The 23,956-nt window shown below is 47.7% G+C and overlaps 1 protein-coding gene across 19 annotated transcripts; it reads left to right on the top strand.

Annotated features, from left to right (window-relative positions):
• Positions 1-20,371: 20,371 nt before the first annotated feature.
• On the top strand, positions 20,372-23,544 carry LOC123188608 (magnesium transporter MRS2-B). 19 transcript variants are annotated; one of them, XM_044600768.1, is made up of 5 exons: positions 20,372-20,533; positions 20,611-20,901; positions 21,085-21,143; positions 22,117-22,251; positions 22,352-23,544. In XM_044600768.1, the coding sequence occupies exons 1-5, from the start codon at positions 20,379-20,381 to the stop codon at positions 22,471-22,473; spliced, it is 762 nt and encodes a 253-aa protein (XP_044456703.1). In that variant the 5' UTR covers positions 20,372-20,378; the 3' UTR covers positions 22,474-23,544. The 19 variants fall into 19 exon arrangements, 9 of the variants coding, with proteins under 9 accessions (XP_044456703.1, XP_044456704.1, XP_044456711.1 ...); XM_044600769.1 differs by having other exon boundaries at positions 22,358-23,544; XM_044600776.1 differs by having other exon boundaries at positions 22,166-22,251.
• The last annotated feature ends 412 nt before the right edge of the window (positions 23,545-23,956 follow it).

Raw genomic sequence — 23,956 nt, forward strand, 5'->3', positions numbered from 1 at the left:
AATTTATTCTCAACCGACGTGCTTCTCTTCAAGTTAAGCCGATCACTTCAAAGTCCGCAAGATCAACTCTAAGTTTTCTCAATGGTGTTTGTTTCATCCGTCCCAAGTTGTCTTTGTTTTCCCGCCCTCCCACCCTTTTCTTCAAGGACTTAGATTTCTTAATCAAGTATCCGTTTTATTGATGGGAAGGCCCTCCATTCTTTTCCGTCAATGTTCTTTTCCGATTATTCTCAGGAAGATACTAACAGAGCTTGAAGTTATCATACTTCGTTCTCTTTTCTTTTCCGGTGGATTCAATTCATGCTTTGTCAATCATATAGTTTTTCTCATTTCAAATGTGTTCTCATGCCGGTGCACCTCTTAATCATCCACTTCTCGCTATTCAATCGTTCCGGAGTGCTCAAGATATCTCGAAGATTCATGTTTCCACTCTGCATTCGTTCAAGCTCTTTCGAGGATGTTATCTCATTCAAGCCATTTAATTCAATCGGCGTAATATGTCTTTTAGATTGTTCAACGGTGTATCTTTTGAGTGGGCCCTAACCCACAGGTCTTTTCCCAGGATCTTACCTGACTCTTCTAGTTTTTCGGAGGTATTCTCAAATTCTTGTCGAAGTTTGACATAAGAATTAATCATCATCAGTCAGATTGTTTCTCCAAGATCTTTCAAATTCTTTTCATTGTTGGATCAACCTCTTCGCTTTTCATTCTACTGGGGTGTCTCATCAATTATCATGGTCGTGTTTCCCGTCGTCATTCTCTGATTTGAAGACCGAAGAGGAGTTCCTCTTAAATCCTTACCCGTTATTCCAAAGATTCATGGTGCTAGCTTTATGCCATCCTCTCATCATTGTTTTCAATTGTGAGAATTTTTTTCACCCATTCGGAGCAATTCAGGAGTGTTTTCAGTTTGATTCTCCAGAGCCCATCATCTCAGAATTATTCACTCCAGCTTTCAGCTCTCGTTCTCCAAATCATACCAGTGCATCATTCAAGTATTCTCTAATCAGCTCGGGATCACTTCGTTCAGTTGCATCTAAATTCTCTCAAGTATCATCGTTCATTTTCTAATTCTTCCTAGTGTTTCGTTATCTTTTCTTTGTTCATTTTTAAATCCTACCGGTGGTTCATTGAAGATCATACCAAGATTACACTATATCTCTCCTTAATCCTTGTCAATGAGAATGAGTAGTATGCCAAATCCATTGTGTGTCATCAAATTAATTGATGAAGGATAAGCATAATGTAATTCTTATTCTTGTTTCATCGGGTAAAAATTCAATTCCTTATTCTGGAGGTTCATCAAAATTCTTGATTTCATTTGTTCATCTTTCTTTCCGGAGTTCCAAGTTTACTCGGTTATATCATCGGGAAGCTCCATCTAATCAATGCAAGGATTCATCTTATTCTTTTCAAGTTTCATTTCCTTGCGACCTTCTTTTATCTATCCGGAGTTCTTCGAGAGTTTCTTCATGGTGGCTCATCAATGATTCTTTTCATTTTTCAATTGTTCTTCAAGATCTCTATCGAAGTTATGATCCGCCAAGCTATACTCAAAGAATAAACATGGTGTTCAACACATGTCTTGTTTTGAGGAGTTCAAGCATTCTTCATCTTGCATTCCAAAGTGCAATTCTTTCTACCTTATCTATTGAGATGGTGTTATATCATTCTTGACAGTTTCTTTCATGTTTCATGGTTGATAAGTTGTCAGGAATGAAATATTTAAACTCATCATTTTCTTCCTTAGAGTTACCTTGGTATAAATTTCACCTATAGCCTTCCCTAAGGAACATTGCTAGTGTGGTGTGTATCAATGATCCAAGTTTTCTCCGATCCTCTCGGCAGAAGAAGTTTTTCATCTCCTCGTCAATCTAAAGCAAGCCCTCAACAAGCTTGTTCTTCTCGTTGTTGATTCTTCAACAACTCCATTCAATCCTTCTTTCTAAGGATGCTTTCTAATTCGTTGGTGGTAGAAGTTATCATTTTCTTCTACTTTCTTTCAGTCCAATGATCTATCTTCTATTCTTTCTTCCGGAGGCATTGTGATGTTGCTCTCTTCAATTATCATCTTGAATTATGAGGATCGTCTTCTTTTCGTGCTTATCCATTTAACTGGAGTGTTTTCAACTTTGTTCATATCCTTTGTATTTTTTTCTCAAAATTGTTCAGCCTCGCAAGGTTCGTGGTTTCACTCGTTTATCCAAGAAGCGACTTAGTTTTACCTCTTCTCTTCCTCTTCCGTTTCTCTCCGGTGCCATTCTTAGATCTCGGGATGAGATCCTCTTGTAGTGGTGGAGTGTTGTAACCCCTCGAGACCGACGCTCCAAACGGCTTCCATGTTTTTCATTGTTCTCATGTGTTTCGTTTGTCTGTTGTTTCTTCATAGAATCATTTGCATTGCATCATGTCGTCATGTAACCCTTTTTAAATAACTCAACTATATAAATTGCATAAATCTTTTGATCTATTTAAATCGAAGGAATTCACAATGTGAAATTCTCTTTAAAACATACCAAAGTCTCCTACTATTATTAGGGAGCTATAATAAATATTTCATTCTTTTGGAATTAACCATAACACACGTGCAAAAATAATCCTCATGCCTATTCCAGTTCGAGATTGACCTTCAAATCTTGTCCACAATTCTTTATCTCTTTTATCGAGGCTCCTCTAAAAACCGAACCTTTTTGGACCTTCTCTTTACCAAGTCCTAGTTCAATCCCAGTTGAATTAAATTTAAATGAGTTTGAATTTACATCTTTTAATCTTGGCCTTTTCTATTTTCTCGGAACAAACTCATTTTTATGAGTCCGGGAAACTTAACCACATGTCCAAATTCTTCCTCTAACCTCCTATTCTCTCTTTTACTTTCTCTTAATTCTCTATTATTAAAAAAAGGAAATAGGGGAGAGGGAGAAGAGAGTCCAGCCCAGCTGGGCCTCTCACGGGCCCAACCTTCCCCTCAGCCCATCAGCCAGCTAGGCCTCCTGCCTGCACCTAGGCCCATTTGCCCACCAGAGGCCTAGCCGACCCCCTCCTATTCTAACCCTAGGCCCGACCGAACCCTCACCTCAGCCTCTCCCTCGTTCCCTAGCGCCGCCTCTCCCTCATCTCGATCTCTCCCTCTCCCTCGCGTGCAAGCCCACCACCGCGTCCACCCAAGCGCGCCGCCTCGCCGACCTCGCTCACCACCGGCCACCTCGGTCAGCCTCTGACCATCTGCACGCCGAGCCCTGCCTGAGCTGCTCCAATGTTGTCGCCTCGCCATGGAGCCGCATCGCTCGGACCCCTTCTGCGCGCCATGGCTGTCGCGTGTCCTCTTCTCCGCCTACATTGCCGGTGACCACGACCGCACCTCCTCTCCGCTGCCTCCTGCGGCACCCCTTCACCTTGCAAGACCAGCATGGCCGCCGGCCATGGAGGCTTCTGTGCTAGCCCGCAGCTTCTCCTCCACACCCTGCTCATCCTCCCGCGCCAACACCCTCCTTCGGCTGCTCACGCCTGCAGCTTCCTCCGCGAGCTCGTGCAGCCATGGCCGCCACAAGAGCCTCGCGCCCGACCCCCTTGCCAAGGCCATGGACGCTCGTGTCCCCGACCTTGCAGTTGGCCGTCGTCCGTTTGTTGCGCGTTGCTCCCCTGATTCACTCGCTGCTGCGTACTTCGTTCTTAGACACATGTGCCCGTGTTGACTCCGGCACCCTGATCCACCATTGCCATGGCCTTGCATCGATTTGTTCTTGTTGTGGTCATGGAGCCATTGTACCATGGCCAAGACCGAGACCCCGTGAACGTCAAGTTCTTCCACGACGCCCGAACGACTACAGGCCGAAACGCCAAGTCCCACTTTGACAAGTGTACCTCTACTTCGGATTCGCCAAGTACCGCAACACCGAATGCACAACTACCATCGACCCTCAAGACCACAAGTACCCTTTAGATACACCAAGTGTACGACTACGCCCGGTGATGCAACAAATACCTCTACCGTCGACCCTCGAAGGCACCATGGACGTGAAGTTCCTCGCCATGAACCACTACCGTTGACGTGTATGACTACTTTCTGAACGTGTACGCGACGACCCCGGAGACCTATGTTGCGCCAAGTACCCCCTCGTGGACCCGAACAACTATAGGAAAACATGTACCACTACCGTCGAGGACCGATAGTACCACTATTTCTACTACCATCGTGGAACGACTACTTACTCTACTTCCCTCGACGAACTCGAACCACTCCGGAAATGCACGCTCCGAAGGTATAACCGCCGAGAACAATCGCTCGTGGATGAATGCATCTGTTGTATGAGATGCATGTTGAGATGTTGTATCCGCCCGTGAACGATTGTCATTGTCACTCGTTTCCATGCCACTGATGTCGTGGATCTAAGTCTGACAGTAGAGTGGGGGGTAGGTATGGAGAGGCAAGGTTCTAGCTATGGAGAGGTTGTAAACACAAGAGATGTACGAGTTCAGGCCCTTCTCGGAGGAAGTAAAAGCCCTACGTCTCGGAGCCCGGAGGCGGTCGAGTGGATTATGTGTATATGAATTACAGGGTGCCGAACCTTTCTGCCTGTGGAGGGGGTGGCTTATATAGAGTGCGCCAGGACCCCAGCCAACCCACGTAATGAAGGGTTTAAGGTACATTAAGTCCGGGGCGTTACTGGTAACGCCCCACATAAAGTGTCTTTACTATCATAAAGTCTACTTAATTACAGACCGTTGCAGTGCAGAGTGCCTCTTGACCTTCTGGTGGTCGAGTGAGTCTTCGTGGTCGAGTCCTTCAAGTCAGTCGAGTGAGTCCCTCGTATGTCGACTGGAAGGTGATCTCTTCTAAGGGTGTCCTTGGGCAGGGTACTTAGATCAGGTCTGTGACCCTACCCTAGGTACATGACTCCATCATTAGCCCCCGAATGGATTGAGGCTTGAGTGATGAAGGAGTTGATGCTGTTTCCGATTAGCCTTCGCATACTGGCCGTGCGTTGTTTTTGAACCAAAAAATCTCTTTGTTGATAGTGAACAACTTTTCTTCGGTCGACTCGATCCATTCTTTTCCTTCGCCGAGTGATCTTTTGGACTTCGCCGATTTCCGAGCGACGGATCGCAGGAAATCCCGCGTCGGGCAGACCGATCTGCCGTTCGCGGATTTCGCGGGATACGAAATTTGGGGAAGCGCGCGAAGCGGAGCGGACCGCGGCGCTCGGACGGGACAAGGCATAGATGCCTCGATCTCCGCGCCGCTTTTTTCGCCACGTATCGCGTCCGCGCAACTGTTTCAGGATATGATTAGATCGACCGGGCCCACCTGTCATCCACTCGGAAGGGATCTTATAAACGCGCCCGGTGAGGGTTTTTTGAGCAGTGCTTCAGCATTCTCTCCCTGCTCCCTTCGTCTTCGCCCAACGCGCTCGCTCTCGCCTCCGCACAACTTCTCCTCGCGCGTCTCGCCGACAGCCATGGTCAAGGAGAAGACGGCAGCGCTGGAACGCGTGAAGAAGGCGTCGGCGACGGAGAAGGCGAAGGGGAGATCCACCAGTCGTGGCGGGTCTTCGTCTAGATCTCGCCTGCCGAAAGGCTGGGTCCAGGGAGATTGGATCCAATCGACCATCACGGAGACGGATCTCCTCGACATGGCCAACGAGGGCCTGATCCCTCATGGAGCGGCAAGGCTTCCGGGGAAAGAGTGGCAGCCCCAGCTGGAAGAGGGTGAGTGCATGCTTCTGGCTACCCATGTCGACCGCGGATTTTCTTTGCCGCCGAGCGTTTTCTTCCGTGGTTTCTTGAACTTCTTTGGAGCGCAACTCCACCACTTCACCCCGAATTCTATCGCCTATCTTGCCGCGTTTGTGTCCATGTGTGAGAGTTTCCTGGGTTGTCGACCGCATTGGGGTTTGTTCAAGCACATATTCACGTGTCGCTCTCAGACCGTGAAGAAGGCGAGCCCAGGCGACGAAAAAACCCGAGTTATCCAAATGTGTGGGGGTCTGGGGATCCAGGTGAGGAACAAGAGCACCTTCCCAGCCATGACATTTCTCGAGTCGGTCAGAGGCTGGCAGTCGACCTGGTTCTACTGCCAGGATCAGTCGACGCCGGGGCAGTCGAGTGGACTCCCTCAGTTCACCATGGGCCGAGTGAGCAAGCCCTCCTCTCTGAAGGTGATTCCGGAGGAGAAAGCTGACGTGAAGATGCTGATGGAGCGTGTAGTTCAGTTGGTTCGGGAGGGAGTGACGGGTATGGATCTCCTGGAGGTTTTTCTTAGGCGTCGTATCCAGCCTCTTCAGTTCCGGAGCCATTGCATGTGGTTGTACTGCAGGACTGAGGATGTGACTCGGGTCAATCCAGAAGCAGTCGACGATGCCACTCTGGAAAGGTGGATGGCTGCTGTTACTGGGAACAAGGATAACCCTCGCGGAGCCAGAAGGATTCCTCCGCTCGACCACCACAGTGATCCAAACAAGGTATGTCTGCTCCACTTCCCATTGTATTCTTGTCACATTTATTTCTGTTTTCTCTGCCGATCGGTCGACTGATCTTTGTCTTGTTGTCTATCAGGCCCTCACTGAGCTGTACTCGATGCCCAATGAAGCACAGGCTCCGACTGAGGAGGGAGAAGCGAGCGGGGGCGAGAGCCAGGAGGAGGAGTGAGACTCGGACGCCGCTGAGGATGATGATGATGATGATGACGATGATGATGATGATGAGGATGAGGAAGAGGAGGAGGAGGAGGAGGAGGTTGTACCCCCGCGCTCGGAAAGGCGGTCGAAGCTTGTCCATGACCCTGCGACTGAACGTGGCAAGGGGGTTGCGACTGTCACACAGTCGACCAAGCGCCCTCGGACCACCTCTCCGGTGCCGACTGAAAAGGCGTCGAAGCAGCCCAGGGCGGCCCCGTCAAAGCCGACCAAGCTCCTACCGAAGATGAAGGTGTCCATCCCCACCATATCAGGGTAATCATGTTGTTTAAGTCTTCTTGTTTTGTGTGAACTTTATCTCTGGTTGGCGCTGGAGTTAGTCGACTGATTCTTTGGAGTTGCAGTGCTGCTACTTCTGAGACCTCAGCCCGGGCTGACGACCATGAGATGGAGGACGCAGCAACCTCAAAACCTGGTACTATACTCTTAACACCGTTTCTAGTCGACTGACTCATGATCTCTAACTCTGATTCTTTTCTGTAGCTCCATCCAATGTCGTTATCACTCCCTGATGATGATGAAGATGAGGAACCGCTGAAGCCCAGAAGGAGTAGGAAAGCGTCTGCCGGCAGGGTGTCCCAGGATGTGACGGTGCCTGAGACTCTGGTCGCGGAGGAGGAGAACACCACTCGACACACTGTGTCCTTCGCAGATCCACTGACGAGTGCTCTGCAGCCCTCTCTCTTCACGACGCACCACGTCCCAGAGGACCAAGCTGGCGCCGCGAAGGAGGCGATACACCAGGCAGGGATCATGATGGAGCAGTTGAAGACCATCCGGGATGCGAGCCAGGCAGCTTACGACGCCAGTTCCGCCCTTCAAAGCAATGTTCAGGTCAGTCGACCACCGCTTGTTTTCTTTCCAGAATTTATAGTAATCACCCAGTGGGTGTGTCGATTTAAACTCCGTGATAGCGGAGGCACGCTGAGTGCACCCGCTGGGTGTAGTCCCCAAGGCTAAGGTCGACTGCTGGCAGTCGGCCTTAGGCTTTATAAGTTCAGTCTTTCTGTCATTCGACTATGGCGAATGGATTTCGCAAACCGGTGGGGGCACGCTGAGTGCACCCACTGGGTGTAGTCCCCAAGGCTAAGGTCGACTGCTGGCAGTCGGCCTTAGGCTTTATAAGTTCAGTCTTTCCGTCATTCGACGATGGCGAATGGATTTCGCAAACCGGTGGGGGCACGCTGAGTGCACCCACTGGGTGTAGTCCCCGAGACTGTGGTCGACTGCTTGCAGTCGATTACAGTCTTAAAGAATACATCTTGTTTTTTTTGAGGTCGACTGGTCGACTCTGTCTTCAATAGGATTAGTGGGGGCACGCTGAGTGCACCCACTGGGTGTAGTCCCCGAGACTACGGTCGAATGCTTGTATTCGGCTGTAGTCTTAGAAACGCATGATTTTTCCTGTTCCACTCGGAAGTGAATTATCTTTGACATTTAGTCGATTGATTCTTCGCAGAGATCCTGTGACCTTGCGGCTCGCTACACTGAGCTTGAAAACAAGCACATTCAGCTCGAGCTGGATTTGAAGCTGGCTCAGGAGAATCTGACGAAGGCAAAGGAGGAGACCAAAGGTATGTTTGGTGAGACCTCGACGACTGCTTTTTCCCTTTATTTGTTTCAAAATCTGATCTTGCTGTAACTTGCAGGTAAGGTGAAGGAGGCCCAACAGAAAAAAGACCTTGAACTAGCTGAGAGGATCAAGCTTGCTGACGAGAAGTTAGCTTCAGTCACCAAGCTTGAACAAGAAAATACCAATTTGAAAGCTGCTCTTGGGAAGAAAAATGATCTGGAGGCCTTCCTGAATGGTCTTGCCAAGAAGCTGTTCCTTATGCTTGAAGGTAAACCTTTATGCTCAACAATCATTTTCAACTGTGATTTTTCCATTCGACCGTTGCCTTGACTCGGTGATCGCCCTTGCAGAATTTTGTCAAGATTTTGAAGAAGAGACTAGCCGGCTGGAACCAAACCTTGACCCCGTCAATTCTCCGGTGAACGACGAAGTTGCCGTGAATGTTTTCCGACTGGAGTCCCGTGTCGCAGCTGTCGTGGACTATCTCGCCAGGCTGAAGGTCGCCACATCTCGCATCGACTCAACGCTCTGGCCCGGGGAGACACTCCAGCACGACCTCGAGTCGCTGATGGCTCGCTTGAACATAGCCCCTGGTCGAGTGCAGGAGTGGAAAAAGTCCTCGGCTCGGTGCGGTGCAGATGTTGCTCTGTGTCTGGCCCGAGTCCACTGCAAAGATGCGCGAGAAGACAAGCTGGCGGCCCTCCGGGTGGCCAACACCAAGAAACACGACTTCCGGTCCTTTATGGAAACTTTCATTGCTGCTTCCACTCGGATCGCAGATGGAATTGATCTTGATGAGTTTGTTGCACCTTCCAGCCCTCCACAGGAGGGGTAAAAAACTTCTTTTAAGCTCGACGCTTTAAATTTGCCTCGGTATGCCGAGTGGAGTTGTAACCGATAAACCTTAACAGGCTTAGCGCCTGAGCACTTTCGGTTCCTTTAGGTATCGTCCCGAACTTGAATTTGATGTTTGAATATGATTGCTTTTGGCTTGAAATGTCTTTTGCAGGTTCAAAGCAAGACGCTCACTGCAGTCGACTTATTCCTTAATCCACTTAGGCGAGCACTGGGCTGCAGCTAAGCCCCTGAGTGAGAGGTTTGCTCTTCACTCGGTGGGATTTTTATATCTTAGGCGAGCACTGGGCTGCAGCTAAGCCCCCGAGTGAGAGGTTTGCTCTTCACTCGGTAGGATTTTTATATCTTAGGCGAGCACTGGGCTGCAGCTAAGCCCCGAGTGAGAGGTTTGCTCTTCACTCGGTAGGATTTTTATATCTTAGGCGAGCACTGGGCTGCAGCTAAGCCCCCGAGTGAGAGGTTTGCTCTTCACTCGGTAGGATTTTTATATCTTAGGCGAGCACTGGGCTGCAGCTAAGCCCCCGAGTGAGAGGTTTGCTCTTCACTCGGTAGGATTTTTATATCTTAGGCGAGCACTGGGCTGCAGCTAAGCCTCCGAGTGGAAGTCTGGCTTACCACTCGGTAGGAATTTTATAACTTAGGCGAGTACTTGGACTGCAGCTAAGCCTCCGAGTGGAAGTCTGGCTTACCACTCGGTAGGATTTTGATAACTTAGGCGAGTACTTGGACTGCAGCTAAGCCTTTGAGTGGAAGTCTGGCTTACCACTCGGTAGGATTTTGATAACTTAGGCGAGTACTTGGACTGCAGCTAAGCCTCCGAGTGGAAGTCTGGCTTACCACTCGGTAGGATTTTGATAACTTAGGCGAGTACTTGGACTGCAGCTAAGCCTCCGAGTGGAAGTCTGGCTTACCACTCGGTAGGATTTTGATAACTTAGGCGAGTAATTGGACTGCAGCTAAGCCTCCGAGTGGAAGTCTGGCTTACGACTCGGTAGGATTTTATTTAATCTTAGGCGAAACGGATTCGCAGCTAAGCCTCCGAGTGGGAGTCTGGCTCACCACTCGGTAAGGATTTTTACAAACTTAGGCGAAACGGATTCGCGGCTAAGTCACCCGCTGGGGGAAAATTTTATTGGACAAAAATAAAAAGTGACAAAAATTATGGAGGAACTATGACACTATTATTTTGAAATCCATGAACTACAGGAGTACTTTATTGCAACTCATCCGAGTGATAAACTTAAGTGTAAAATGGGCGGAGTAGTTCCGCGTTCCAAGCTTGGGGCTCGTCGATATTATGTTCGACGTTGTAAAGACGGTACGCCTTGTTGTGGAGAACTTTGGTGACGATGAAGGGTCCTTCCCAAGAAGGAGCAAGCTTGTGTGGTTTCTTCTGATCCACTCGGAGGACTAAATCTCCTTCTTGGAAGGCTCGACTCCTCACATTTCTGGCGTGGAAACGACGCAAATCTTGTTGGTAGATGGTCGATCGGATCAGAGCCATCTCCCTTTCTTCCTCTAAAAGGTCGACTGCGTCCTGCCGCACTTGTTCAGCTTCTGCTTCGTTGTAGATCTCAACTCGAGGAGCATTGTGGAGAAGATCACTCGGCAAGACTGCTTCAGCTCCGTAGACCAAGAAGAATGGAGTTCTTCCGGTCGACCAATTAGGCGTGGTCCGCAGTCCCCAAAGCACCGAGGGAAGTTCGTCGACCCAAGCTCCAGCTGCATGCTTGAGATCACGCATCAGTCGGGGTTTCAATCCCTTGAGAATCAGGCCATTGGCTCGTTCTGCTTGTCCATTCGTCTGCGGATGGGCGACCGAAGCGTAGTCGACTCGTGTGCCTTGAGAGTTGCAGAAATCCCTGAACTCTTCCGAGTCAAAGTTCGACCCATTATCTGTAATGATGCTGTGCGGGACTCCATATCTGAATATCAGTTCCCTGATGAAGCTAACAGCAGTACCGGCGTCAAGGTTCTTGATTGGTTTAGCCTCAATCCACTTGGTGAACTTGTCGACTGCCACCAGTACATGCGTGAAGCCACTTCGACCTGTTCTCAAAGGACCGACCATGTCCAACCCCCATACTGCGAAAGGCCAGACGAGTGGAATGGTCTTCAGAGCTGATGCAGGCTTGTGCGACATATTCAAGTAGAACTGACATCCCTCGCACTTACCCACTATTTCCTTTGCCATCTCATTCGCCTTTGGCCAGTAGAATCCGGCTCGGTATGCTTTGGCCACGATGGTCCGAGAGGACGCATGATGACCACAGGTTCCCGAGTGGATATCATTAAGGATGATTCGACCTTCTTCTGGTGTTATGCACTTCTGACCAACTCCAGTTGCGCTTTCTCTATATAACTGTCCTTTGATTACGGTAAAGGCTTTAGATCGACGGACGATCTGTCGAGCCTCTTCCTCATCCTCCGGAAGCTCTTTTCTCAGGATATACGCGATATACGGAACTGTCCAGTCGGGAATGACCACCAAGACCTCCATGACCAAGTCGACCACTGCTGGGACTTCAACCTCAGTCGGATCTGTGGCACTCTTGGGCTGTGGAGCTTCTTCGGTGAAAGGATCTTCTTTGACTGACGGAGTGTGTATATGCTCCAAGAACACACCACTCGGAATGGCTCCTCTCTTGGAACCTATCTTTGCTAGATCATCAGCTGCTTGATTTTTTAGTCGGGGTATATGATGGAGCTCCAACCCCTCGAACTTCTTTTCCAGCTTCCTCACTGCACTGCAGTATCCAGTCATGGCTGGGCTTCTCACGTCCCACTCCTTCATCACTTGGTTGACCACTAAATCTGAATCGCCATAGACCATCAGGCGACGGAAGCCGAGTGAAATGGCCGTGCGCAATCCGTATAAGAGGGCCTCATACTCTGCCTCATTGTTGGAGGAATCAAAGTGAATCTGGAGCACATATCTGAGCTTATCTCCTCTGGGGGAAACCAGGACAACCCCAGCACCGGAACCATTCAACATCTTAGAGCCATCAAAAAACATGGTCCAATGCTCCGAGTGAACTTCAGTCGGCTGCTGCTGTTCAATCCACTCGGCGAGGAAATCTGCTATTACCTGGGACTTAATGGCTTTCTTTGCCTCAAACTTGATATCAAGGGGAAGAAGTTCAATCGCCCATTTCGCCACTCGACCAGTTGCATCTCTGTTGTGCAAAATCTCTGATAGTGGAGCGTCGCTGACGACTGTGATGGAATGATCAGAGAAATAATGAGCAACCTTCTTTGTGGTCATGTATATTCCATACACAAGCTTCTGATAATGAGGATATCTCTGCTTGGATGGAGTCAAGACTTCAGACAAATAATACACTGGGCGCTGAACTTTGAAAGCTTTTCCTTCTTCTTCCCGCTTGACCGTAAGCACAGTACTGACGACTTGTCCTGTGGCTGCGATATAAAGCAACAGAGGCTCTTTGCTGATTGGAGCAGCAAGCACCGGCTGGGTGGAGAGCAGAGCTTTTAGCTCGGCAAACGCTGCATCAGCTTCTGGAGTCCACTCGAACTTGTCTGCCTTCTTCATCAGTCGGTAAAGAGGCAATGCCTTTTCACCGAGTCGTGAGATGAATCGACTTAATGCGGCCAAGCATCCAGTAAGCTTCTGGACATCGTGCACTCGCACAGGGCGTTTCATTCGGAGAATAGTGCCTATCTTTTCTGGATTAGCGTCGATCCCTCGCTCGGAAACGAGGAAACCGAGTAACTTGCCACCAGGAACTCTGAATGTGCACTTTGATGGATTGAGCTTGATATCATACCTTCTGAGGTTGGCAAATGTTTCGGCGAGGTCAGCGAGCAGGTCGGAACCTTTTCGTGACTTGACGACGATATCATCCATATACGCTTCCACATTCTGACTGATTTGAGTGAGTAGACACTTCTGAATCATTCGCATAAATGTGGCTCCGGCATTTTTGAGGCCGAATGGCATGGTGATATAGCAGAAGCACCCGAATGGAGTGATGAAAGCTGTTTTTACCTCGTCGGGTCCGTACAGACGGATCTGGTGGTACCCGGAGTAGGCGTCTAGAAAAGACAATCTCTCGCATCCCGCGGTCGAGTCAACAATTTGATCTATGCGAGGGAGAGGAAAATGATCTTTCAGGCAGGCCCGGTTGATGTGCTTGAAATCAATGCACATTCGGAGCGATTTGTCCTTCTTAGGAACCATGACGACATTAGCGAGCCACTCGGAGTGGTATATCTCTCGGATAAATCCTGCCGCCAACAGTCGAGCCACTTCCTCACCAATGGCTTTTCTCTTCTGGACGGTGGACTGCTGAAGATGCTCTTTGACTGGTTTTGCTGATGAGTCGACTCTTAGGCGATGCTCAGCCAGTCCCCTGGGAACACCTGGCATGTCAGTGGGCTTCCATGCAAAAATGTCCCAGTTCTCACGGAGGAACTGGATGAGCGCTTCTTCCTATTTCGGGTCGAGTGTTGTGGAGATGTGGGTCGGGGCTGCATCGGGGTCGATCGGGTGAATGTGAACAGGCTTCGTCTCACCGGACGACTGAAAAGCAGATTCTGTGGCGGGTTTCTTGGATCGCAGCAAATCACTCGGATCTGCGTTTTGCTTGTATTCTTCAAACTCGACCGCTGTCACCTGGGAATCAGCAATCTTTGAGCCCTTCTGAAAGCACTCTTCTGCCTTTTTCCGATCACCGGTGACAGTGATCACTCCTTTGGGGCCGGGCATCTTCAATTTGAGGTACACGTAACATGGTCGAGCCATGAACCATGCATAAGCTGGTCTCCCCAAAATGGCATGATATGCACTCTGAAAATCCACGACCTCAAACGTCAACTTCTCTTTGCGAAAATGTTTCGAATCACCAAACACCACGTCCAGAGCTATTTGGCCGAGTGACTCGGCTTTCTTCCCTGGTATAACTCCATGAAAGCTCATGTTACTGGTGCTCAGTCGGGACATCGGAATGCCCATTCCTTTCAGTGTGTCTGCATACAACAAATTCAGCCCGCTACCACCGTCCATCAGCACTTTTGTCAGTCGAGTGCCTTCGACAACTGGATCGACCACCAAAGCTTGCCTCCCAGGGGTGGCAATATGAGTCGGGTGATCAGATTGGTCGAATGTGATGGGTGTTTGGGACCATCTCAGATAATTTGCTTTTGCTGGGGTAACCATGTTCACCTCGCGGTTAATGACTTTCAATCGACTCTTGCTTTCCACATCTGCAAAGATCATCAGAGTGGAGTTGACATGCGGGTATCCTTCCTCACTGTCCTTCTTGTCTTCGGCCTTGTCCGACTCCTTTTCCTTGTCTTTAGACTGTTTTCCTTGAAACTGCTGGATCAGGAGTCGACATTGGCGAGTGGTATGCTTTGGGTAAACGATATTCCCCTCTTCGTCTTTCTTCGTGTGGATGTGACACGGCATATCCATCACGTCGTTCCCTTCTTTATCCTTTACCTTCTTGGGGTTCCAGGATCCTTTTGGTTTCCCTTTAAACTTTCCATGAGCCACGGCCAGAGCCTCTCCAGGAGCTGCCGGTTCAGCCTTCCGCTTCTGTTTCCGACTGGTGTTTCCCTTCTTCGACTGGCTCAACTTGTGCTTGCCGCTTCGGAGTCGGTCTTCTTCTTCACCGTTGGCGTACTTGGTAGCAATTTCCATCATCCGACTCAAGGTCATGTCTCCGGTTCTACCAAATTTCAAACTCAATTCTCTGTTCTTGACACCATCCTTGAAGGCGCAGACTGCCTGATGATCAGACACATTCTCCACAGTATGGTGCAAAGTGATCCATCTCTGAATATACTCCCTGAGAGTCTCATTGGTCTTCTGCACGCAAACTTGCAGCTCCGTCAATCCAGCCGGTCGCTTGCAAGTTCCTTCAAACGTTCTGACGAACACTCGGGACAGATCTTCCCAAGTGTAAATGCTGCTAGGAGGTAATTGATTCAACCACGCTCTGGCAGAACCTTCCAACATGAGGGGCAAATGCTTCATGGCCACCTCGTCATTCCCACCACCAATCTGAACCGCCACTCGGTAGTCTTCAAGCCAAGTTTCAGGCTTAGACTCGCCGGTGAACTTGCTGACTCATGTTGCCAACCTGAAATTGGGAGGAATCATTGCGGCTCTGATAGCTCTGCTGAAACATTCCGGACCAGAAACGTGCACTCGGCTGCTTGTAGGCGCATCTCTGTCGAGTCCACCTCGATGGGCTCTGTTTCGGTCGACCAAGCCTTGCACGATAATGGACCACGCGTCGAAGCCTGGTTCTCTGGGGTCGACTGGAACTCTTCGCCCCGCACTGGGCTGACGTCTGTCATCTTGCTGCCGAGGAGCGTAAGACCCACCCCTCGGAGGGGAAGTGGGCACTCGACGCCTATCATCTCGGTCGTGTCGGTCTCCATATTGGTCTCGCCAATTCTCGCGCCCCTCACGCCGCGGAGGCGATCTGGGACTGTGAGCCGACTGAACCGTATTTGCAGCGACGGATCGACTGTGAATTCTGTTGCGCGACTGCGACACGGCCGAATTCTGATCTCCTGCTGCCCGGAGCAGATCCCTGATCTGCATCAAGCCTCTGCCAGCTTCCGACTGAGAGGGCTGGATGGACTCTGCTATACGGGTCGCAGCTGCTAAATTCTAGATTGGGGTTCGATATACCTGAGTCGGCGGGAAGAGTTGACGTCGACTGGCGTCGGGAACTCGTTGCCGCGCGCGCTCGTCGAGTGCTCGCTGAAGATTCTCCAGGCGAGCGCGTTCGGCCAAATTGGCCAAACGTGCCTCCTCCAAGGCGCGAGCTTTGGGGGTTTCTCCTGCGATGGGAGTATGCAGGGCATCCATGTTCCTGCGGCGAAGTTCCTCTCTTTGCAGAGAGTCGAGTGGCTCGGGTTGGTACTCTTCGTGGTCTCGTGCGGGGTCGCCTCCGTCGCCTGCCCCACCATCACGGGCGAAGCCAGGGGGGCTGCGAGGCCCGTCGACCATCAGGATTTCCGCCGCTGGATCACTGCTATCGCATTCGGATGCTGTCTCTACGGAGCCAGTCGACAGATCGAACAGGTCGTAGAGAGATTCGTCGGGCTCGATTGCCGCAACTTGGGTGGTGGCCGTCTGGCGAGCCACCGCGTGTCTCACCCACCGCTGAAGCCTCGACCGACCCGAGCGCTTGCGCTGGCGGGAGACCGGGAGGGTGGTCGATAGGGGAGTCGACCGATATGGGGCCAACGGTTGCCGCAGCAGAACGCCGCGGACGCATGCGCGAAAATGTGTCGCACCGCGGACGGGGAGCACATCGACGTCGAGTGGAGCCTCCTGGAGCCAGGCGGAGTCGTCGGCGACGAAGGTGAGAGCACCGAGACGAATCTCTCGACCCTCGACCAAAACTCCAGCAGCTACCATGATGAAAGCACTCGGAAGAATCGCAACTTCTCCACAAAATCGCTAAAACACCGGCCCCACGGTGGGCGCCAACTGTCGTGGATCTAAGTCTGACAGTAGAGTGGGGGGTAGGTATGGAGAGGCAAGGTTCTAGCTATGGAGAGGTTGTAAACACAAGAGATGTACGAGTTCAGGCCCTTCTCGGAGGAAGTAAAAGCCCTACGTCTCGGAGCCCGGAGGCGGTCGAGTGGATTATGTGTATATGGATTACAGGGTGCCGAACCCTTCTGCCTGTGGAGGGGGGTGGCTTATATAGAGTGCGCCAGGACCCCAGCCAACCCACGTAATGAAGGGTTTAAGGTACATTAAGTCCGGGGCGTTACTGGTAACGCCCCACATAAAGTGTCTTTACTATCATAAAGTCTACTTAATTACAGAACGTTGCAGTGCAGAGTGCCTCTTGACCTTCTGGTGGTCGAGTGAGTCTTCGTGGTCGAGTCCTTCAAGTCAGTCAAGTGAGTCCCTCGTAGGTCGACTGGAAGGTGATCTCTTCTAAGGGTGTCCTTGGGCAGGGTACTTAGATCAGGTCTGTGACCCTACCCTAGGTACATGACTCCATCAACTGACCCGTGGGAACCTGGCATCCGGGATCACCCCACCATCCTTGCTTGACATGCTCCCGCCACACTACCTTTTGCACCGGTATCTCCGTGAGCTACCGGAACTGATATGTTGTCATGGCATCATTTTCGGATTCATCGCCGTGGCACCTTTTCTTTCCACCACGGTGACAAATGCTTCATAATATGCTCATGTCAACTTTTTCATAAAAAAATGCATAAAACTTGCACATGTCATCCGCATCATGATAATAACATTTAAAATGTTTAAAATAGTTGTTTACATTAAATTGCTAAATGCATGTGGGTATTTACCGGAATGGTTATTTGTTGCTTCCGGCCTCACTTAAAATTGCCAAAAATGTTTAGTTTACTTATGCTTCACCTCTTGCCATGGTGAACAACATTTGATATGGTTGGGTACATAAATGGGAGAGAACTAAATAATTGATGTGGTGTTTCGTCAATATGTAACGGGGTTGCATATTGAGCTCCACTTAATTCGTAGTATCGTTTGTTGCACTTTGCCATGCCATGTCTATTTAAACCGGACATGCATCATCCTTGGTTGTGCATCATGCCATGTTTATGCTTGTTGGTTTACCATGTTGTTTGCTCCTTTCCGGTGTTGCCTCTTCTTGTTAGTTCCGGTAACTTCGCGTTTGTGAGGATTCGTTCGACTACATCTATTTGTCTTTTTCATGGACTTGTTCTTCTTCCTTGCGGGATCACAGGCAATATGACCATACCCTCGAAATCATTTCTATGTTTGCTTGCTAGTTGTTCGCTCTATATCTATGTCATGCTACCTACCACTTGCTATATCATGCCTCCCATATTGCCATGTAAAGCCTCTAACCCACCTTCCTAGCAAACCGTTGTTTGGCTATGTTATCGCTTTTGCTCAACCCCTCTTATAGCGTTGCTAGTTGTAGGTGAAGTTGAAGTTTGTTCCATGTTGGAACATGGATATGTTGGGATATCACAATATTTCTTAATTAATTAATGCATCTATATACTTGGTAAAGGGTGGAAAGCTCGGCCTTTTGCCTGGTGTTTTGTTCCACTCTTGCTGCCATACTACTTCAATCATACCGGTGTTATGTTCCTTGATTTTGCATTCCTTACGCGGTTAGGTGTTATGAGAACCCCTTGACAGTTTGCTTTGAATAAAACTCCTCCAGCAAGGTCCAACCTTGGTTTTAACATTTGTGACCTAAGCATTTTCCCTTGGGTTCGGCGGACTCAAGGGTCATCTTTATTTTAAACCCCCGAGCCAGTGCTCCTCTGAGTGTTGGTCCAAACTAGAGCACCGTGTGGGACCTGTACGCTTGGCAACTAGGGTTATGTTGGTACCTGTACGCTTAGCTTATCCGGTGTGCCCTAAGAATGAGAGATGTGCAGCTCCTATCAGGATTTGTCAGCACTTTCGGGTGGTCTTGCTGGTCTTGTTTTACCATTGTCGAAATGTCTTCTAACCGGGATTCCGAGACTGATCGGGTCTTTCCGGGATAAGGAATATCCTTCGTTGACCGTGAGAGCTTGTGATGGGCTAAGTTGGGACACCCCTGTGGGGTATCAACTTTCGAGATCCGTGCCTGCGGTTATGTGGCAGATGGGAATTTGTTGATATCCGGTTGTAGAGAACTTGACACTTGACTTAATTAAAATGAATCAACCGCATGTGTAGCTGTGATGGTCTCTTTTCGGCGGAGTACGGGAAGTGAACACGGTCTTGTGTTATGCTTGAATGTATGTAGTTTTAGGATCACTTCTTGATCACTTCTAGCTTCTCGATCGTTGCGTTGCTTCTCTTCTTGCTCTTATTTGCGTATGTTAGCCACCATAGATGCTTACTACTTGCTGCAGCTCCACCTCATTACCCTGTCCTACCCATAAGCTTAAATAGTCTTGATCTCACAGGTGTCAGATTGCTGAGTCCTCATGACTCACAGATACTTCCAAACAGTTGCAGGTGCCGATGATACTAGTGTAGGTGACGCAACCGAGCTCAAGTGGGAGCTCGATGAAGATCTTGATCGTTGTTATGTGTCTTTTCTGGTTGATCAGTAGTGGAGCCCAGTTAGGACGATCGGGGATCTAGCATTTGGGGTTTTCTTCTTTATTTTGGTTCCGTAGTTGGACCTTGATTGTACTCTGGATGATGTATGTTTACTTGTTATTTGTGTGAAGTGGCGATTGTAAGCCAACTCTTTATCCTTTCTTATTTAGTACATGGGATTGTGTGAAAATTACCCCACTAGCGACTAAACCACCATGCGGTTATGCCTCTAAGTCATGCCTCGACATATGGGAGATATAGTCGCATCGTGGGTGTTACATCTTATTGTTCCAAATAGGAATTATGTACCCGTAGATTTCATTGTTCTTGTAGAATGCAATCCTACAGGTCCTATTATTCTTGGTAGACCTTTCCTTATAACGATTGTGCAATTATTGATATGAAAGAAGAAATATTAGATTTCAATTTCCATTAAGGAAAGGCATGGAACACTTTCCAAGAAAGAAAATTAGATTGCCTTATGAATCTATTATGAGAGCCACTTATGGATTGCATTCCAAAGATGATAATACTTACATCTATTCATGTTTTATGCCTAGCTAAGGGCGTTAAACAATAGCGCTTGTTGGGAGGCAACCCAATTTTCTTTTTCTTTTTGGGTTATGTTTTGCATTAAATAATTCATATAGCCTCTGGTTAGATGTGGTTTTGTGTTTTAATTAGTGTTTGTTCCGAGTAAGACCTTTAGGATAGCTTACGGTGATAGTTCATTTGATCTTGCTGAAAAACATAAATTTTTGTGCTTAGTCCCAGAATTGTTAAAAATCATAGAAGCGTGATAAAATGTTGCTTCTTTTTGCAGAAGATTAATAAACAAATTGCTTAGGATTTACTACTTTTTCAGAATTTTTGAAGTTAAAGAAGTATTCCAAATATCCAGATTGCTACAAATTGTTCTGTTTTTGACAGATTTTGTTTTCTATGTGTTGTTTCCTTATTTTGATGAATCTATGGCTAGTAACGGGGGTATGAAGCATGGAAAAGTTGGAATACAGTAGATATCTTTTCCTAATAATAAAGCACGGTTTGAGTCTGTCTGGTCCATCGTTGCAGCGTTTTTGTGAAAGAGGCCATGTGATTTTGATAATTAAACCCGCAGTCCTTATTTAAGTGGATCTGGAAAAAAAGATTCGATTTTGCAAATTAACCCTTGTATTATGTTAGAATTCCTCCCATGCTCTTCTGTTCATCTTATCCAATGGCAGAGAAGGTGGAAGGTGGGACAGCTTCGGCTGGGCGCTCGTCGGCGAGCTCGTCGGCCGTCCGGCTCTCCCCTCCGCTTGCGGCCCTCTCGGCCTCTCCTCCACTTCTTGCGTCCCCGTCCCCCCTGTAGGTGCGACTCCATCCCAGCACCTTGATCCTGCTCCCGGCACCTCCCTGATCCTACTCGATTTATCTCATGAAAGAATGATCCTACTCGTTGGTGGATCTGCTGCTCAGGGCATCCTCGACGTTCCTAACCTCAAGAAGTGCGGCGGCGGCAGATCCGCGTGGAGGCGTCGAGCGCAGCTGGATCGTGAAGGCCTCTGCAGCCTCCGTGCAGACGCTCGAGGTCAACAACGCCACCATGATGTACAGCTGCGAGCTGCCCACCCGTGTCCTCAGCCTCTTCGTCCCACTCTTGGTGTCTCCTCAAAGATCCTCAGCAGGGAGCGCATCATTGTCGTCAACTCCAAGCTGATCCGATGCGTCAAGAGGTAATCCTCTACTTACTTGACCGCTGACGAGGTCTTCCAATACGCCGCCGGTGTGCAGCCACTCTCCTCTCTCTCTCTTTCCCTCCCTCTGGTATCCCTCTCTATCTTGCTGGAACGGCACCGACCATCATTGGTCTGGACTCACACCCAACTTGATTTTTCCTTGTGCTGATTTGGGGTTAGTTTAGGTCCAGGACTCCAGGGGCAGGCGCTAATGGAGAGTTTGAGAATGAATGCGAGAGGTGGTTGCATCTGTTACCCTTTAGTAATTTTTCTGTCGGTCTCTTCTTTTTCGATTCATAGGTGTACTTAGATCGAAGGATCAGATATATGCTATTGTAAAGTTGTCTCAGGATATTATCTATCTGTTTCTGATGATAAGCTTTCAGTTAGTTGATACCACTGACTTTTCCTGTGTGGGAAAGACAGCATCTTCTACTGGACATTTTCTAAGATAGAGCGTTCAGATTTCTTCTACATATAACATGTACTACGAGCTGGCTGTGATGGTTGCCGTCTATATTGTCGTGTGAATTGTTCCACACTTCTGATCATCATATTGTATGATGAGCAGTTGGCCATCTCTTATTCTGTGGGGATATGGTCCGTTTATATTCTTCTAATTGATTCGGTTCACAATTCTAGCCGATGAGATTTGGTCTACATTTATGTGTACATATGCTATCCTATATACTAGAACTTGTGCTAGCCCATTATATGATTATACTACAAGTAGACAAATGCAAATGTCCATAGTAATAAACTTGTGGTCACAGGACTACTAGCTTAAAGTTTGTGAGATTTTGTAAATGGGCATTTTTGTTGTCTACTATCTAGGTTTCTATAGCATGAGGTGGTGCTCTTGCTTTTAAAAACACATATAAACTGCCATCTATACTGAACAATGGGGCTTCCTGTCTAAACTGAAGCAGTAATTCGAGGCTGAAAGGACCGACATTAGCAGCAATAATATAAATATCCATTAGAAGAGTTTTCTGCATTGAGTCCGCGGGTCTCACAAAGATATAAGATATATAGAATGCTGTAAAGATCAGCTTACCTTCTCAGGCAATGGAACAATTGTGTGTCTTGATCTTTCCCGTTTTCTTTGGTTTTGCAGCCTAGAATTTCTAGACATGCGCATATAGATTGGAGCATCTAATAGTAGTTGAAAATATTTTTGAGTAAAAATGCAACTAATACTCAATTTTCTAGGACTTGATACATCATGGTCTCCTTGTGCTTTGTTGTTTGGTTGGTGTAGAATCCCTCAGCTCTTACCAAGAGGCTCTAGCTTCGAACATGACTCTTTTAGTAGTTGGAGTGTTGCACGCATGGAATTGATCGCAGGTACTTCATCTAAAGATCCCAAGATCAGAATTTTGTTACCCTATGTCTAGACCTACATTTTGCTATGGTGCACTCTAAGCTTTCTAAATTTTGTTATGAGGTTTAGAGAGGAAGCGAAGCAGCAACAGTTTGGGTTCAGAGAAGATTAGGAGCAACAGTTCATTGGAGAAGGAGAGGTACATCAGCCGAGGGCAGCAGCGGAGAGCAAAATCAGCAGGTTAGGGGCGGCAGGAGAGGATCAGAAGTAGAGATGAGTGCGATTCAATTGCCATTGATAATGATTCAACTTGAGTTTGCACCATCCTTGTGTTACTAAATAGTTTTTTCCTTTTTCACTTGTGATTATGTACTAGAGATTTGCAAGGATGCATTGGATTCTTTTTATACTGATTTGATGCACTCTGACTTTGGAATGCGAACAAATGTGTTCTTCAATTGGCATTGATGATTCAGACTTTAGTTTGCTAATACTGTAGCTGACATAACCTTATGTGTTACTCGGCTATACTAAGTGGATTGAGCTTTTTGTTATCCCGATGGCTTGAAAGCAAATCTGTTCAAGGTTTCTTCTTTATCTTAGGCTCAGTACAATGCTCATAATCTCAATTGAGTAGCAAGCTTATGGCTGGATTGTATTTCAGTTGACCAACATGGTCGGAGGTGTGAACCAAACTGACAACAGAGATATCCAGTCTCTCATGCTTTATTCTTCATGTAGTACAATGAAGTTTGTTTGTAGCTAACTTAGTCCTCTCGGATGCTCTTTCTTGATACAAGGGTATGAACATGTCGTACACTGACCGTGGAAAACAGTTGGACCTCATTTACAAAGATACATGTCACTGAGGTAGCTGAAAAAGAATTTGATGGCCAAGAACCATCGAACCTATGGTGCACTTCTGAACTGTTATTGCTCATCTAAAAATGAAGAGAAAGCAGCACGCCTTTATCACAAGATGGACGAGCTTGACATCAATCAACAATCTGATATCCCTTTACATGAAGTAAGGCTAGCATCAAAAGAATCTTAAGGGCCTTGATTTAGAAGGTCACATAAATATCTAGATTGATCATTAGTAGTCAGGGTTGTTTGATAGATTCACTTCATAATACTCAATTTTCCCCTACTTGTATCATCACCACTGTATAATGTAGCATAGTATTCCCTCTGTAAAGAAATATAAGAGCGTTCTTATATTTATTTTTTACGGAGGGAGTACTATGCACAAAGCTCAGCACCTAAATTACTTGAATGTTGGCTCATGGTTTTTTACTTAAAAAGGTGATTTCGTTTCTCCTGTGCATTGTTATTTGTAGCCATCATTATTCTATAATTTCTGATTGTTCTCCAGGTTAACAGAATTGTCACATATAATTGGTATTGAACTATAAAATATTTAGGTCTCCGTTGCAACGCACAAGTTTTTGCTATTATTTATATTATTTTATATATAAAGCACGGATTGATTTTGTCGGGTTCACCGTCACAATACGCTTCTTCCCGTGAATTTACGCTTTCAGTTTTTTCACCTATATTATTTTCTACATCCGAGGTGGTATTATTCATATGATCATGTGGCCCGCCACGCACGACTATTCTGTCCGGAGCGATACCACCCATGAGTTTTTGGTACGTATGTTTACTAATCCGGTTTTCTGTTTTTAGTTAATTAAGCTGTCATCTATTATATATACCTACGAAAAT

This window comes from Triticum aestivum, chromosome 2A (genome assembly GCF_018294505.1).
Source record: "Triticum aestivum cultivar Chinese Spring chromosome 2A, IWGSC CS RefSeq v2.1, whole genome shotgun sequence".
NCBI classification, from domain to species: domain Eukaryota; kingdom Viridiplantae; phylum Streptophyta; class Magnoliopsida; order Poales; family Poaceae; genus Triticum; species Triticum aestivum.

Bases quoted from the DNA above. Each gene is read 5' to 3' on its own strand.
- LOC123188608 (XM_044600768.1), top strand. From the start codon at position 20,379: ATGCTCTTCTGTTCATCTTATCCAATGGCAGAGAAGGTGGAAGGTGGG. The intron at 20,534-20,610 runs GTAGGTGCGACT...ATCTCATGAAAG, and splicing joins CTTGCGTCCCCGTCCCCCCT to AATGATCCTACTCGTTGGTG. The intron at 21,144-22,116 runs GTGGTTGCATCT...TCAATTTTCTAG, and splicing joins TTTGAGAATGAATGCGAGAG to GACTTGATACATCATGGTCT.